Raw genomic sequence first — 15,856 nt, forward strand, 5'->3', positions numbered from 1 at the left:
AGGCTACAGTCCATGAGGTCGCAAAGAGTCGGCCACGACTGAGCAACTTCACTTTCACTTTGGTGACCGAACAACAATCCCACAAGGTTCCCAATAAGGAGACAAAGACCCACTCAATGCCTTTCCACACGTCAGTCTCCTACAGCTTCTTCAGCTGTTTCCAAGATTTAAATGTTTACCTACATAAAAGACTCATATTATTTATCAAGCTTGTAATAATTTTATTCATAATAGGAAAAAATTACTTACACATATACAAAAGGCATTTATTTTCTTACTCTGACATAAAAAACACAGAAATATTTACATATGTACAAAATATTAAAACATACAAACTTTACAAATAAGGAAAACAAGCAAAACTTCACAAAGGATACTTTTTTGGGAAATACACTCTAAAAAAGAGGTAAAACAAAGGTGACAAAACATTTACATGGAGATACCAGAAGCTGATGTTTCAATAGATATTATTAATTTGGTAAAGCAAATAAAATAACCTGTTAATAGATGGTAAAGAAAATTTACTTTTAAGACTGTCTAGGTAAAATGATATGGTCTTCCTTTACCATAAAATGCAATGAATTTTTTATTTTACCTCTCCAGAATCACAATCATCATAATTTCCCTTTTTTTCTTAAAATATTTATATTTTCTGATTTACATTGAGAATTTTAAATTTTTTCACTATTAAATTGTAAAATATTTTAAGTTGTGTACACTCTTTTTTCACTGAGGAAAAAATCCCATGTATTACACTGATTTCAACATAAAACTGAACATCACAATACATTTTTTATTTTTTTTAAATTAAAACCTAACACTTTTCTAACTAGCCTTCATGATCAATCTCAATTGATGTAATAAGCAATCATAATCGTCGTAAATTCTTCTTGCTTTTCTTAGTACCAGGCAAAGGACCCATTTTATAACTGGCTTTTAGGGGCTTGCCATTTGAACAGTCTTCAGTGGTATGATAAGTACACAAACACTTTGTACAATAATCAAATCCACAGCTTTCTCGTTTACAGGTTGCCCGTTGTAAATAGCAATCATATTTTGCAGGTGAATTACAGCGAATACAGGCTTTAAGGCTTTCATTCTTTTTCAAAGTTTTGGCGACCTAGAAAGAAGAAAATCCATACATCTATTTTACTAAGAACTGAATGTAATTTAGCTAGTCAAAACAAGGGCACTTCCCCAATACATGTATAAAGCACCAACACAACTCTTGCCTTTCAGGACTGCTCAATGGGGGAACAGACTGTCAACTGACGCAGTGGTTGTTGCTTAATGCTACAAATATGCTCTTATTCATAAATGCTACTCCCACAACAGTGCCATCTTTTCTGTGAAATCAGGAGTTGGTTGCTCTTTTACCTCTAGCTCTAGTTTTTCTTTAAAAAAACCTTCCACATTATATGGCATTTACCTTTATGTAGCTATGAAGGTTACCATATTTCCCTGTCTATGTAATGCCTGATAATATTGACTTTTTGCTTAGCTCTCTTCCTCAGTTATCAAAGGCAGTAATTGTGAAATGTAGTATTTAAGTTTTAGAAGAAACTTAAAGGTTTTTCCTTATTTTAAGTGTTTCTAAATTAGAGCTCAAGACTACTGAACTCTCATAAACAATGCCAAATAATATCTATTATTTTTGGCATAGAAAGACATCTCTGTGTACTTTCCTAATTTGATTACTTGAGTCATAAACGGTTTTCTTACTCTAAATCCTTTTAACAATAAATACCTCATGTTTCCAATTTATTGATAAACAAAAAATTACCTCAGAGAATTCACTGTGTCGACTGTAAGTAGAACCTTTCTGATCACCTGGATCAGGTAACTTAGTTCGAGCATCTTTTTTGGGGAGAGTCTGGGTTGCTGATTTTTGCACAGATGCTAAAGGGGTTCTGAATAAAACATACTCTCTGGTCGAAGCGTGTGGTGAAAACTTAATGTTTTTTTCCTAATTAAAAAAAAAGTTTGAATAGGATTAAAAAATATCCTTCTATATTCTCAATAATCAATTTTTGTTTGTACACATAAAAAAGGGCAAATGAGAATATAAAGGATTTATTCCTGTATTCAATTTACCTGCATGTGCTTAAGCACAGCCACCCACAACTATTCAAACATTTAAAGCCTAACAACTAAGTTACTGAGAGAAACTATGAATCAGAAACGGTGAGAAAGCAACTTTACATGCTTCAGTTCAGTTCAGTCGCTCAGTCGTGTCCGACTCTCTGCGACCCCATGAATCGCAGCACACCAGGCCTACATGCTTAGTACCCAGCGTTTAATACATGATTTATAAAGCACTACGGAGAAGACAATGGCACCCCACTCTAGTATTCTTGCCTGAAAAATCCCATGGATGGAGGAGCCTGGTAGGCTGTAGTCCATGGGGTTGAGAAGAGTTGGGCATCACTGAGCGACTTCACTTTCACTTTTCACTTTCATGCACTCGAGAAGGAAATGGCAACCCACTCCAGTGTTCTTGCCTGGAGAATCCCAGGGACGAGGAAGCCTGGTGGGCTGCCGTCTATGGGGTCGCACAGAGTCGGACAGGACTGAAGTGACTTAGCAGCAGCAGCACCACCACCAGAACAAAGGTCATTCTTCCCACCCACCAGTAGATGGCAATAGTCACGTTCACGTGTCACATCAGTGCTATGAATGGATTCAAAACAATCTATTGAGGTAGAAAATTTTTCATTAACACCAGCTTATGGATAAAAAAACTGAACCTGGAGAATTTAAGCAACACTTGACCTTAGTCTGCCAACTGCTAAGTCTGAAATTTTAATCGTGTGTTGATCTTTATTCTCAGAAACATCTCCAAAGTTACTAAGTATTTTGCAAAGTGAATGAATTCCCTTCCTATACTAAAAATCTTCCATATGTAGATAATTTTACTACTTTGTAACAGATAAAATCCCAGCCCTTTTATCTTTGAATTTTTTTAATGAGTTATGAATGTAAAGGATTTCCAGATCGTCTGTTATCTTTACTATTTCCCTCTCCCATTTCAAAGGTAGCACTAGCTGTTTATATCTTAAAATTAAAACAACTGTAAAGACTTACAGAAATTCTTTGTATTGCTTTATTGTACAATTGCAATGCCATCTTGTCATCTTCCAGAATCTTCTTCCAAGTTGTGCTCACTTTAGACACACTGGAAAAGTAAATGATTATAAAGGGAACAATTAAGCACCATGAAGGCTAAGATGAATATATTACAGAAACACAACCAGGACAAAAAAGAGATTTCTATTAGCAGTGCTTCGCAAACCTGACTATACTTCCAAATGCCTGTGACATGCACTTAAGATTTAAGGATGGCCCATGCCTAGTCACTTGGGTTTAACTGGTCTAAAATGAGGGCCAGGGCTCGAGTCCCGCCCCCCACCCCACACCCCACCTTTTAAAAAGTTCACCATCAAGTAATTCTAAGTAGATCTAGGCTTAGGAACCCCAATACTTCATTTTTTCACAATATCCACAAATATCAAATCGGAAACCCCATTGTGTATATGGCTATTTATTAACATTAGACAAATTTCAAACATTCGACACATTGCTACTAGTAGAAATCAATTTAAAAAATCCATTTTGTTAACAAAAATGTTGTGATGTTGATTATCCCTCAAGAAGCTAGCCAATAATAAAAATCAATACTTGTGCCTGTTTTGGTTCAGTTATATTTCATGGACCAGTGTAAAGTAACAAACAGTACCTCTAAAATTTTTTCAAAAAGCCAAAAATGAACCAAGTTGGAGACAATCTAATCCAATACTCTGGATAATCATTTAAATCCTCAATTGTTGTTTACTTGCTAAGTTGTGTCAACTCTTGTGATCCCATGGACTACAACCTGCCAGGTTCCTCTGCCCATGGGATTTCCCAGTCAAAAATACTGGAGTGGGATGGGAGGGGGGTTCAGGATGGGGGATACATGTATACCCATGGCTGATTCATGTCAATGTATGGCAAAAACCACTACAATACTGTAAAGTAATTAGCCTCCAATTAAAATAAATAAATAAATTAAAAAAAAAAAAGAATACTGGAGTGGGTTGCCATTTCCTTCTCCAAATCTTCCCGACCCAGGGACTAAACCGAAGTCTTCTGCATTGGCAGGTGGATTCTTTACCACTGAGCCACTAGGGAAGCCCTAATTCTCTGTTATCTCATCCTAAAAGGTTTTCTCTGGTTGGATAGGGAAGAAAGGGCAGTCAGTAAAAGGTTTCTAAGAAATAGTCATAATCAGACCCATTTGTATGTTTCTGCATTTTTATCACTTTTAAACTTGAAAATGGTCTAAAAAGAACAGAAATAATTACTTCATACTTTCATGTGTCACAAAAATCAAATTCCCATTGGACCTGTACAGCAGACCCCTAGGCTGTTGTTTTTATAGTTATGACCAGATGTAGCTTAGATATGAACAACTTCAGAACCAAAAGAAACAAAGATCCCAACCTAACAGAAATAGCTTTGACTAGCATAATATGAAATTTGAAGTAACTGGATTAAAAGCATACTTTCATCACCTCAATTAAAACTACAGTGCAAGACAACACTACTATCATTGCATGAGCTGGTAGTGCTGAGCTATCTAACAAAAATGTTCATGGATTATACTAATACATACACTCAGAGCAACAATACTTACTTGATTAAGTCCATCTCACTGAGTTGTGTTAAAATATTTGCTAAGAGATGTTTGAGTCCTCTTCGAAAGAGTTCACTGAGAATATCTACACATTCGAGGCCCATTTTCCTACCAATTATATTTTGTAGTCTAAAATTTCCACTGGATATAAATTCCTTCAGCTTCTCCCAATCTATTTTAGGATTTCGTTTACAATTTTTTTTTAACGTTGAACAAACCACTTTTTCAAAATGAAGAGCTGGCAGCAAGTTTTTGTTGGGATATTGGTCTGGGCTTTGTGTCCGTAGCAGGCAGCATTGTGGACTGTCACTGAAACTTTCCACCAGGGCAAGGCTACTGTCTTCATGTTCACTGAGGCCACTTTGTTGGGAAAATGAAGAGTAGCCACTGTCTTCATAACATCTGCTGGTCTCTAGTTCTTGTATGTCATTGGAACTATCAAGTGTCTGTTGTATGTGTTGATTTTCCTTGTTATGCAACGGCTTGCTTTCAGTTTCAAGTTCTACAATCCTGGGGCTCACAGCTGGGGACCCAACATCAGATAACCTTTCATAGTCTTTAATGCAGTCTTTAGAAGAGCCTTCCAAATATGCAGTAGTGCAGGAACCTTGTCTTCTACAGTCATCAGGCTTGACTGGTTTAATTCCAGAATGAACATGGTTATAGTTAAAATCACACTTCATTGTGACAGAGAGAGTGGAACTTGCTTCTTTACAACCTACAAAAAGAACATAACATTATACCCCATGGCAAAAATTTCCATATATCACTACTTCTTTAACTTTGGGATACAGATTTAATCACTTTGCATTCTTCAGAACCGTGTACTTTCCACGAAATTAGCTATGAAATTATCCAAGTATAATGTGAGAAAGTATTACTAAAACCTAATAAGTACATATATCTTATTCTTGAGGGAGTACTTCACTACAGTCTGCTTTTAAATCTGGTGTAACTATACCATCTGGCTTTTAGAGTCATATCTGAGTAGAAAATAGTGACAAAAGGGACTATTTAACAAATAGTCTGTGTGTATAGAATAAGGAAATATGATGCATCAAGACTGGGGCCTGAGGTAAGAGACATACTTAGAGAAATCAAATACTTCTAGAAATATGGTTGGTTAAGATAACGGAAGACAGCATGTATAAGGGTCAAAACAGTTTCGATAAAAGTTGCAAAAAACTTATATATTTAAATGTTAGTAATTATTATAACTGACTCATTGGAATTATATATTTAAATGTTAGTAATTATTATAACTGACTCATTGGAAAAGACCCTGATGCTGGGAAAGATTGAAGGTAAAAGGAGAAGGGGGCGGCAGAGGACGAGATGGTTACATGGCATCACCAACTCAATGGATAAGAATTTGAGCAAACTCTGGGAATACCTAAGAACAGGGGAGCCTGGTGTGCTACAATCCATGGGGTCGCAAAGAGCTGGACACAATTTAGCGACTATACAATTTTAAGTCTTATATAATAATCACAAAATCTATAGGAAGTTTAGAGAAAGGACTAAAGAGCCAATAAATTTAATCATTTGTAAATTAACCACGGGGGGTTTCCCAGGGGTACCATGGTAGTGTTTAGAATCCGCCTAAGTGACTAAGCACACACGCACAAATTAACCACACTAGTGACTTCTGGAGCAGGATAATTTTGCTGGGGGTTGTCCTGTCTGTTGCAGGATGTTTAGCAACTTTTAGCTATCTGATGCCATTAGCAGCCGCTATTCCTCCAGCAGGACAACAAAAAATGTCTCCAGCAGCCATTTATTGCCAAATGTTGGGAGTAGGGGGAAGTTGTGTGTGTGTGTGTTAGTCGCTCAGTTGTATCCGACTCTTTGCGACCCCACGGACTGTAGCCCACCAGGCTCCTTTGTCCATGGGATTCTCCAGGCAAGAATACTGGAGTGGGGGAAGTTAGCAGGGGCAAAATCTCTCCCATTCTCAGTTAAGAACTGCTGTTTTAAAAGATGATTAGGATTTCTGGCAGGCAGTAGTGGCTGGGAAGGAATATGTAGATGGGTTTAAGAAAACTGCTTAGCATTTTTTAAGGCAGAGTATATGGATTGTATGTGCTTCTAATGTACTTCCCCATCTACTATACTATACTTCCTGCAAACCAATCACAGGTAGGTAACAATTTACCCTATAAGTAAATATACCTAAGTACAGTCAGTATGTTTAGTCTGTACTAAACACTGGTAATCTGTTCACACGGAATTTACTGTTTTTACTTAGAACAGAACCACTAAGCACTAAAGGACACCTTGTAGATAGAAACTTTCTTCTAACTAAGTTTAAATTAAAAGTTTAGGGATATAAATATTCCCCCAGTTAACCCTAACTCTAGAACAAATTATTCTGAGTTGTTCTCTTGTACTCAGAAAATAGTAAAAAATTCTGAGATTTTTATTTTTGCCTCAAGTAAGGAATTAAGTATGATTTAGCTAAGACCACACATGTTATCTGAAGATAAAGAAGCCACCAACAAAGACACGTTTTATTTTGTTTAGTTCCCTAAAGGGAATGGGCATGTTCAATCATGTCACACTTTCTGACCCTATGGACTCCTCTGTCGATGGAATTCTCCAGGCAAGAATACTGGAGTGGATTGCCATGCCCTTCTCCTGGGGATCTTCTCTGACCCAGGGATAGAACCCCGTCTTTTATGTCTCCTGCAATGGCCGGTGGGCTCTTTACCACTAGCACCACCTGGGAAATCCTAAAGGGAAGAGGCCTGAAACTATATTTCAGAAACTCAAGGCATTCTTCCTCTGCTGCCTTTTCAACTCAGTTCCTAGAAGACTATCCTAAAGAACCCCATTCATTCAACATTGTTCTCAGAGTATGGACAGTTCCTTAAGTTCAGAGCTAATAATGATTCAGCTACTTTATAATTGTTTAGCAGTCAACAATTTCCAACATTCCCAAACATGTGCTCAAAACTCTGAGGTAGAATGTGAAGTGAAAGACGCTCAGCCAACGCTCAGTCATGTCAGACTTTTTGTGACCCCATGGACTTCTCCAGGCCAGAATGTTGGAGTGGTAGCCTTTCCCTTCTCTAGGTGATCTCCCCAAACCAGGGATCAAACACAGGTCTCCCGCATTGCAGGTGGATTCTTTACCAGCTGAGTCACAAGGATCATTAAAAAAGTATATATATATAAATCTCACGGTTCAGAGACCTCTTGAATCAGAAAGATGAGGGTTAAGAGTCAATCCTAAAGGAAATCAACCTTGAATATTCATTACAAGGACTGAAGCTGAAGCTCCAATACTTTGGCCACCTGATGTGAACAGCAGACTCAAAAGACCCCGATGCTGTGAAAGATTGAAGGCAGAAGGGGATGACAGAGGATGAGATGGTTGGATGGCATCACTGATTCAGTGGACATGAATTTGAGCAAACTTTGGAGACAGTGAAGGACAGGGAAGCCTGGCATGCTGCAGTCCATGGGGTTGCAAAGAGCTGGACACAACTGAGTGATGAGCAACAGAGTCTAGCTCTGCCACTTCATTTACCCAATGCCTACTTAGTGACAGAGTCTTGAGAAGGAAAGAAACTAGCCATAGATCTTTTGAAGGTGAAATCCTGATATCTTGAAAGCCTTGAGAAAATCCAGACAGAGGTGGACCCTGAAAGGAAGTGTTGAACTTTCAAGGAAGAGGAAGGCCTGCAGGGCTGTGACTTGGTAACCGATAGGGGGATAAGGATTGAAAATTAATGTTGAAGAAGTATAGGATGCTATAGGATTTTTAGAGTAGATTGGCTTTTATTCATCGTGTAATAAAGAGCCTCTGAGGGGTTCTAAGTGAGACATCTGGTTAACACTAGGATTTCCCTGTAGCTCAAATGGTAAAGAATCTGTCTGCAATGCAGGAGATCAGGGTTCGATTCCTGAGTCGAGAAGATCCTCTGGAGAAGGGAATGGCAATCCACTTCAGTATTCTTGCCTGGAGAATCCCATGGTCCCATGGACAGAGGAGCCTGGCAGGATACAGTCTGTGAGGCTGCAAAGAGTCGAACATGGCTGTGCAACTAACACACAAATAAATAAACAAATGATTGCCAGCTGTAGAAAATATTGGATTATATTAATAGGAAGGTATAGGGTTGGCCAAGAAGTTCGTTGGGTTTTTTCAAAAGACACTGTGGAAAAACTTGAAAACTTCTCCTGTGAGAAAATTTGAACAAACTTCTTGGCTAATCCAATGCAAGTGAAAGCAGGGAGGCTAGGTGGAAATGTTTATCACAGGAGTCTGGAGAGTTGGGTACCCAAGACTAGGATGACCGCAGGGCAAATAAGCATAACTGAATAGATCTGAGATCTTTTCAGAAGGGTAAACTCAACAGAGGTTGGTGATAAACTGTATTAGATGTGAATACCCTGGGTTTAAATCATGAGCATCTCAGGTGAAAAAAAACCGAGCAAGTTAATCCTTAAAGCTTTGTTTCCTCATGTACAAAATGCAGGTAAGAAAACCAAACTGGACTAAATGCATGGCAGAGTTTCCATCACATATAGTTTAATAAACAGAATCTATTTTCACTGTTATTTTTGTAAGCCAAACCCTTCATATTCTTTATATTTAAATCATGAACATGTTCAAAGTGGCAAAATACATTCTACACAGACATGCATTTCAGATTATATTTTTCCCTAGGAATCAAATCCAACTTCAAATGAAAGTCCTTGCTCAGCCTTTTGCCATTTTGTGATCTAGAACACTGAATTGGTCTTTCAATTTTCTTTAAAATGGAGATACTATATCCATAATATCTACCTCATGGAGTTGGTAAAGATTCACCACTGCATTTTTAAAACCTCTTATTTACCAACTCAATAGTCCAATCATGAAAAAGTGGTATTAGGTAGTAACTGTACAAAGTTAACTTCTATTTAGCTTCCCAATGTAGATTTAACATTTCATAGTAAAATATAATAGTTAAAAAGCCTATAGTGCTTAAAGTTAAAAAATCTTTACAGCTATCCCAATGCTAAATAATTAAGCCCTACAACCTCCAGTACCTACAAGATAACCAGCATGTGCCCAGTATCAATGAGGTATGGCTATTCCTTTAAAAAAGCCTCAAACCTGCTGCCATAAACTGCAAAAATCAGTCATAATCCCCAAGAGAATATTTTAGAAAAGCCTATTTCAGAAATATTTGAATGCAACAGATTTTTAAATTTCATTTTTTCAAATTTTCAAATATAGAAAAAAATACAGAAAAAAATTCAAATACTCTCGTGAGGGGCAAGGTAGTAAAGACAACTGGAGTTAAGCAACCAAAAAAATCCCTTTTTAAAGCTACCAATCTCCAGAATTTCAGAGGGTTTTATGAGTCAGGGATTTCTAGACGCAGACTTAACCTGTTAAAATATTTTTTGAGTCTTCTACATTCCTTTTCTAAAGAAAGGAGCGTCTTTCAGTGATTACCAAATACACACCATCAAGTTGTTAACTTCTAAAATTTTTCACAATTTCTAAAGTAAAATGAATGCAGCTGGGTCTTTTTAAGAGACAGCAACAAAGAGGATAAAAGTAAGCGTTCATTTGGGTGCCTTCCATTCCACCCAAGAGCTGGAATAAAAGATTGGGTCTCCAGAAGCACAAGGGGAAAAAAACACCAAACTAATTCTTCACTTCTCAGATCTTCTTCCCAAATTCTTCAAAATCAGCTACATTTGGACAAATTCGGGGTTTCTGCATTAAAAATGCCTTTTTCCCTCCTTCCATTTCAGTCCAGGCCTTGAGACTGAGTCACTCACTGGGTTCAAGGGGGAAAAAAGGAGAAATTCAACGTTTTTGTTCGGACATCCCCAACAGAGCCTTGGCCCGATGAGAGGGGTCCCTTCATTTGGCGGGGATTGGGGAAGCGGAGACCCTGGAAATCCCGAGGGGTAGGAGGGGTGGCCCTCAGGGCGCGGACCGGCGGAGGCGGGAGATAACAGCGAGCACGATCTCCCGCGCCCGCCAGGAAGACTGAGGTGGCGAAAACCTGGGAGGACTGACTTCCGACCTGAGAGTGCGGGGCAGGAGTGGAGAAGGGGCGCTGAAGTGAGGGGTCGGGCACCCGGCTGGACTCTGAGGGCCGCTGGCTCGCGGGCCCTGTCAGCGCCGAGGCTCCGGGGTGGGGGAGGGGCGGCAGGGGGCATTTGGCGCCCGGGCCCGCGGGGTGGAGGTAGGTAGCCCTGCCCAGGGTGAGGAGGCCCCGACCCGCACCTCCCAGGGGGGCTGGCGCCCCGGCTCGCCGGCACGGCTGGACCCAGGCGCGCCAGCCATCCTGCCCCGGGACCTCTGCTTCCCCTCTCCGGCCTCCCCGCTGGCTTCTTCCTCCGGGTCCCGGGGGACCCGCTGCCCCCCCGCCCAAGGACCAGCAAGGGGCCCACGATTGGACTCGGGAGGGTGTCGGATCCAGGTCGTTGCCCACCACCCCCCGCCACCAAGCCACCGTCATTCCCCCGCCGGGCACCCCTTCTGAAAGGGGCGCCCCGCTCGCACCCTCTCCTCTCACCCACCGTCCGAGGGGCAAGGGCGCCCGGCGGCTGTCAGGGCGCCGTAGCTGCAGCGGCAGGAACCGGAGAGCGGCCGTAGGGAGCAGCTGCAGGGCCGCCGGCTCATGCCAGGGGCAAGAGAGGGGTCGGCCTCAGGTGAGAGAGCTGAGGCCGCAGCAGGAGAGCGAGCGGCCACCTTCTCAGAGCTCTTATCTTCCAAAAGGCGCCAGCTGGTACTTTTAAAATCTTTGAATTTGGTGCCCAAATCCGCACGACCCAATGGGGCGCGCAGCTCGCACGCGCGACCCAATGGGAGGGCGGCGGGAGGGCGTCCCCTCACTCGCGCCCAATGGGAGGCTGCCGAGGCGGAGCCGAGCCACCAGACCCAGCCTCCTCCCTCCCTCTCCAGCTCCGCTCGTCCGGAAAGATGCGGAGGCCGGGGGCGGGGCCGGGGCGGGGCCTCGGAGCGCGGGGAGGCCTCGGCTCGGCCGCACGTGGAGGGCTCCTACCACGCACGCGCGTTCCCGCCACGCTCTCCTCTGCCGTCTGAGGGACCGGCCTCCGGCGGGTCCTAATTTCATCCTGAAGGCTGCTCCGGCTTGTGTCTGAGGAAGTCCGATGGGTGCAGAGCACGGCTGATTTCCTCCGGTCATCTCTCCAGCGGGAGTTTGATGAGCGGCGACTCCTGACTGTCCGAGAATGCAGACTTTCCGGAAGATGAACCCTCCCCCCAGCTCGGCTCAGCCCGCCTCTCTAGGATTTAGGCGCGCTCCTCTCGCCTTCTAGTTTCGCCCCTCCCCCTGCTCAGCGCTTTCGCGCAAGCGCTGGTGGTGGGCGGCCGCCTTGGAGTTGGCGGGTTGGCGCTTGCGCGCTGGGGTCCCCCGCGTTTCTCTCTGGAGGCGGGGGAGGCGGAGAGCCCTGGGCAGCGGTGGGTGGGGCCGCGTCCCTCAGGCGCGCGGAGCTGGTCCTGCCTCCTCAGTGGCGGGAGACCCCGACTGACGTGAATCTCCTTGGGCCCTTGCTGAAGGGATGAGACTGGGACCGTCTGTTCTTTTTTGTAAGCGTGTTTGTTTTTTTATTTTCGATCATTGTTCCTCAGTCACCTTGCTTTAATCATGGGCGTTTAAGCTTATTAAATATATATCTACTTTACTCTCCTGGGTTTCCTTTCAAGCACACACTGTAATCCTATTCCAGAATCAATGAATGAATGAATCAGTTATCCTGTCCTGCTGCTGCTAAGTCGCTTCAGTCGTGTCCGACTCTGTGCGACCCCACAGATGGCAGCCCACCAGGCTCCCCTGTCCCTGGGATTCTCCAGGCAAGAATACTGGAGTGGGTTGCCATTTCCTTCTCCAATGCATGAAAGTGAAAAGTGAAAGTGAAGTCACTGTTGTGTCCGACTCAGCGACCCCGTGGACTGCAGCCTACCAGGCTCCTCCGCCCATGGGATTTTCCAGGCAAGAGTACTGGAGTGGGATGCCACATCCTGTCCTAGGAGTTCCAAACCCGACTCCCTGAGTCTGAAGGCCCTTGGCCTTGATTTTCTAATGATGGAGGAAAGGGTGGAAGTATTCATTGCTAAGTCTTCTATAGCAAGTTGTACCGTACGTGTCATGCTGAAGTTTTAACTCTGTCCGTATAAGTGGTGACATTGCATTCCCCAGTTTCGATTTTGGTCAGAACACAGTGAAGCCAAAGGATGTAAGCTCCCGAATGTCCGAATTCCTGTCTTTTGCAGTTTTCCCACTTCTGCCTTTCTGCAGCCTCCAGGAGAGTTAATAGTTGGCGGTGTGGTAAGCAAATGCAGAAGACAAGACATTCGATCCCTGTATCGGGAAGATTCCGCCCCATCCCCCGCTCCGCTCCCAGGAGGAAATGGCAACCCACTCCTGGTGGCCATGGTCCATGTTGTCGAAAAGTCAGACTTAGCATGCAACACACAAGTGCTAAGTTAAGTTGTTATCAAGTCCTTTGTGAAGCAGGGCGGGGATCAAGGTGAATCCTGCAAATGCTGAGTTGATCCTCTCTTTGTGTAAACTTTTTTTATAGTTCATCGTGGTTTTCTGCGTTTATTTTTATTTTTTAGAATGTTGCCTTAAATTAGTATTTTTCTTGGTTCCTGAAATTTTTGGCGTCCTTTTAAATTTTGCACCTGGGTCCTGTCTCTCACCCCACCCTGGCCCTGGGTCCTAAGTCCTGGAGACACATGGTTGAAAAGACAGAAGTCCAGACCTTCAGGGAGTTTACATTCTGATGGGAAAGAAATTGGCAGTTGACAGTTTCATTGAATGAAAGAAGAATATAAAACAACATAAGAATATAAAACATCTTCCCAACCCAGGTATCGAACCAGAGTCTTTTACATCTCCTGCATTGGCAGGCAGATTCTGTAGTACTAGCCCACCTGGGAAGCCCTATAAAACAACATAAAAGGGTAGAGAATGGGCTGACTGGAAGGGCATGGCTAAGGACTTTGGGTGCTCAGGAAGGTTTCTGAGGCTTTGGACAAAGTTTGGAATGCTGAGGTGGCAATGCAAAGATCTGCATAATAAGCAGAGGAAGGAGGCCGAAGGTGCATGGCTTATTCCAGGACTTGAGGGAATTCTAGAGCCAGCAGAGCAAAAGACTGTAGGAGTGAAGGTCAGGTAGAAGCCAGATCCTATAGATCGTGGTTAACTGTCTGAGGGATGTTTGCAAGGGAGTGATTTGTTAAATGAATATTAAAACTATGGTAGCTTTTTGATCTGATAGGCACTTTGTAATTCTCACAATAACAGCATTTTCATTTTCTGATTGTGCTTCAAAGTGTAAGTTCATTCTCAAAGAATGACACAGCTAGTAAGCAAAAATTCCAGCCTGAGTCTTTGGGAATAGAGCATGTACTTTCCTCTGTGTTCCACTGGGGAGTAATATTTGTGGGAGACCTGATTGTTTATATGTACACTTTCATGTTGCTTTTGACAGGGGCAAAGTGAAGGGACAAAACAGGTGATGACAGTTAAGCCAACTAGGGGGTTTAAGTAAACAATATGGGAGACCCCTGTAAGTTAATAATTTCTCAAGAAATTATTAATAATTACACAAGAAATTATTATTAATAATTACTCAAGAAAGAATAATAATTAAGAAAGAATAATTACTCAAGGAAGCAGGTTTGCTTAGCAGCAAAACCATGTAACAGAAGCTATGACATGCCCCAGGACAATAAAACAATGAAGGCGTGACACCCCCATCATGCACAGTGAGCTCAGTAAGTTAATGATCCCTAGGACATGCTCTCTGCCTAAAAACATAAAACATAAAAACAATTATTTGTGGACCTCGCGTGACCATGTAAGGACAAGAAAACTCCCCTGCTTAACCTGGAGGAGGAACTAATGATAGAAGCATGAAATCTACTCAAGAAAGACGCAGAAGCTCTTCTCCCCACTTTTCCTTTGATTATGAAACTGTTGCCCAGTAAGTTCATGGTGTGACACCCCCTTTCCCACCCACTTGTTAACCTCACAAGCATCCTGTTCTAGTGTGTGTGTGTTAGTCACTCATTTGTGCCCGATTCTTTTCAACCCTATAGTCTGTAGCCCGCCAGGCTACTTTGTTGATGGAATTCTCCAGGAAAGAATACTAGAGTGGGCTGCCATTTCCTTCTGTAGGGGATCTTCTCCACCCAGGGATTGAACCTGGAACTGCCATATTACCATCTCAGTCACTTGGGAAGCCCAGGTGATTCTAGTAAATCACTTCTTATGTACCACTTTGCCTCTTGCTGAATTCTTTCTGCACTGAGATATAAAGGTCTATGGTACCAAAGCTCTTCAGAGCCCCGGAAACAACACCCCAGTTTCACTTCCCATTTGACCTTAGAGATTTTTATTCACCTCCTTTATTTTTAGATGAAGACATATATATGAAATTTGAAGGGAGGGGGTTCTCCAGTTATTTTTAAAATTTATTTTCAGAAAAAGACTAAGATATTGGGAAAATTAAAATTACTATTGTAATGTAAGGTAAGATAAAGATTGAAGCATGTTTTATTGCATGCTGGAATAGTCTTTTTCTCTAAGTTTATTAAGTTAATATTGATTTTAACAATTAGAGCTTTATAGTGAAATGCTATTTTTTATACTTATTTTTGATTGATGATTGCTTTACAAAATTTGTTTGATTTTTGCCATACAGCATGAATTAGTCATAGGTGTACATATGTCCCTTCCCTCTTGAACCTCCCGCCCACGCTTCCCCACCCCTCTAGGTTATTACAGAGCCCTGGGTTGAGTCACTCTGAGTCATACAGTGTATTTCCATAAGCTATTTTATATACTGTAGTATATATGCTTCCATGCTACTGTCTCCATCTCACTCTCTCCTTACTCTCCTCAGCCCTTGTCCATAAATCTCTGTCTGCGTCTCTATTGTTGCCTTGCAAATAGGTTCATCAGTACCATCTTTCTAGATCCTGTATATATGTGTTAATATACAATATTTTTTTTTCTCTTTCTGACTTACTTTGCTTTGTATAATAGGCTCTAGGTTGATCGGCCTCACATTAGAACTGACTCAAATGTGTTCCTTTTTATGGTTGAGCAGTATTGAATTGTGTATATGTACCATAGCTTCTTTATAACCACGCATCTGTTGATGAACATCTAGGTTGCTTCCATGTCCTAG

The 15,856-nt window shown here is 41.9% G+C and overlaps 1 protein-coding gene across 1 annotated transcript; it reads right to left on the reverse strand.

Moving 5' to 3' along the window:
* Positions 1–531: 531 nt before the first annotated feature.
* On the reverse strand, positions 532–11,312 carry FBXO5 (F-box protein 5). Its single transcript, XM_068985463.1, has 5 exons — positions 11,210–11,312; positions 4,676–5,393; positions 3,085–3,175; positions 1,784–1,966; positions 532–1,120 (listed from the first exon to the last, which is right to left on the reverse strand). The coding sequence occupies exons 1-5, from the start codon at positions 11,310–11,312 to the stop codon at positions 869–871; spliced, it is 1,347 nt and encodes a 448-aa protein (XP_068841564.1). The 3' UTR covers positions 532–868.
* Between the last annotated feature and the right edge of the window lie 4,544 nt (positions 11,313–15,856).

The sequence above is a fragment of the Capricornis sumatraensis genome, chromosome 13 (assembly GCF_032405125.1).
Source record: "Capricornis sumatraensis isolate serow.1 chromosome 13, serow.2, whole genome shotgun sequence".
NCBI lineage: Eukaryota > Metazoa > Chordata > Mammalia > Artiodactyla > Bovidae > Capricornis > Capricornis sumatraensis.

Bases quoted from the DNA above. Each gene is read 5' to 3' on its own strand.
- FBXO5 (XM_068985463.1), bottom strand. From the start codon at position 11,312: ATGAGCCGGCGGCCCTGCAGCTGCTCCCTACGGCCGCTCTCCGGTTCC. The intron at 1,967-3,084 runs GTAAGTCTTTAC...TTTTTTAATTAG, and splicing joins AAGCAATACAAAGAATTTCT to GAAAAAAACATTAAGTTTTC. The intron at 1,121-1,783 runs GTAATTTTTTGT...TCTTCTTTCTAG, and splicing joins GACACAGTGAATTCTCTGAG to GTCGCCAAAACTTTGAAAAA.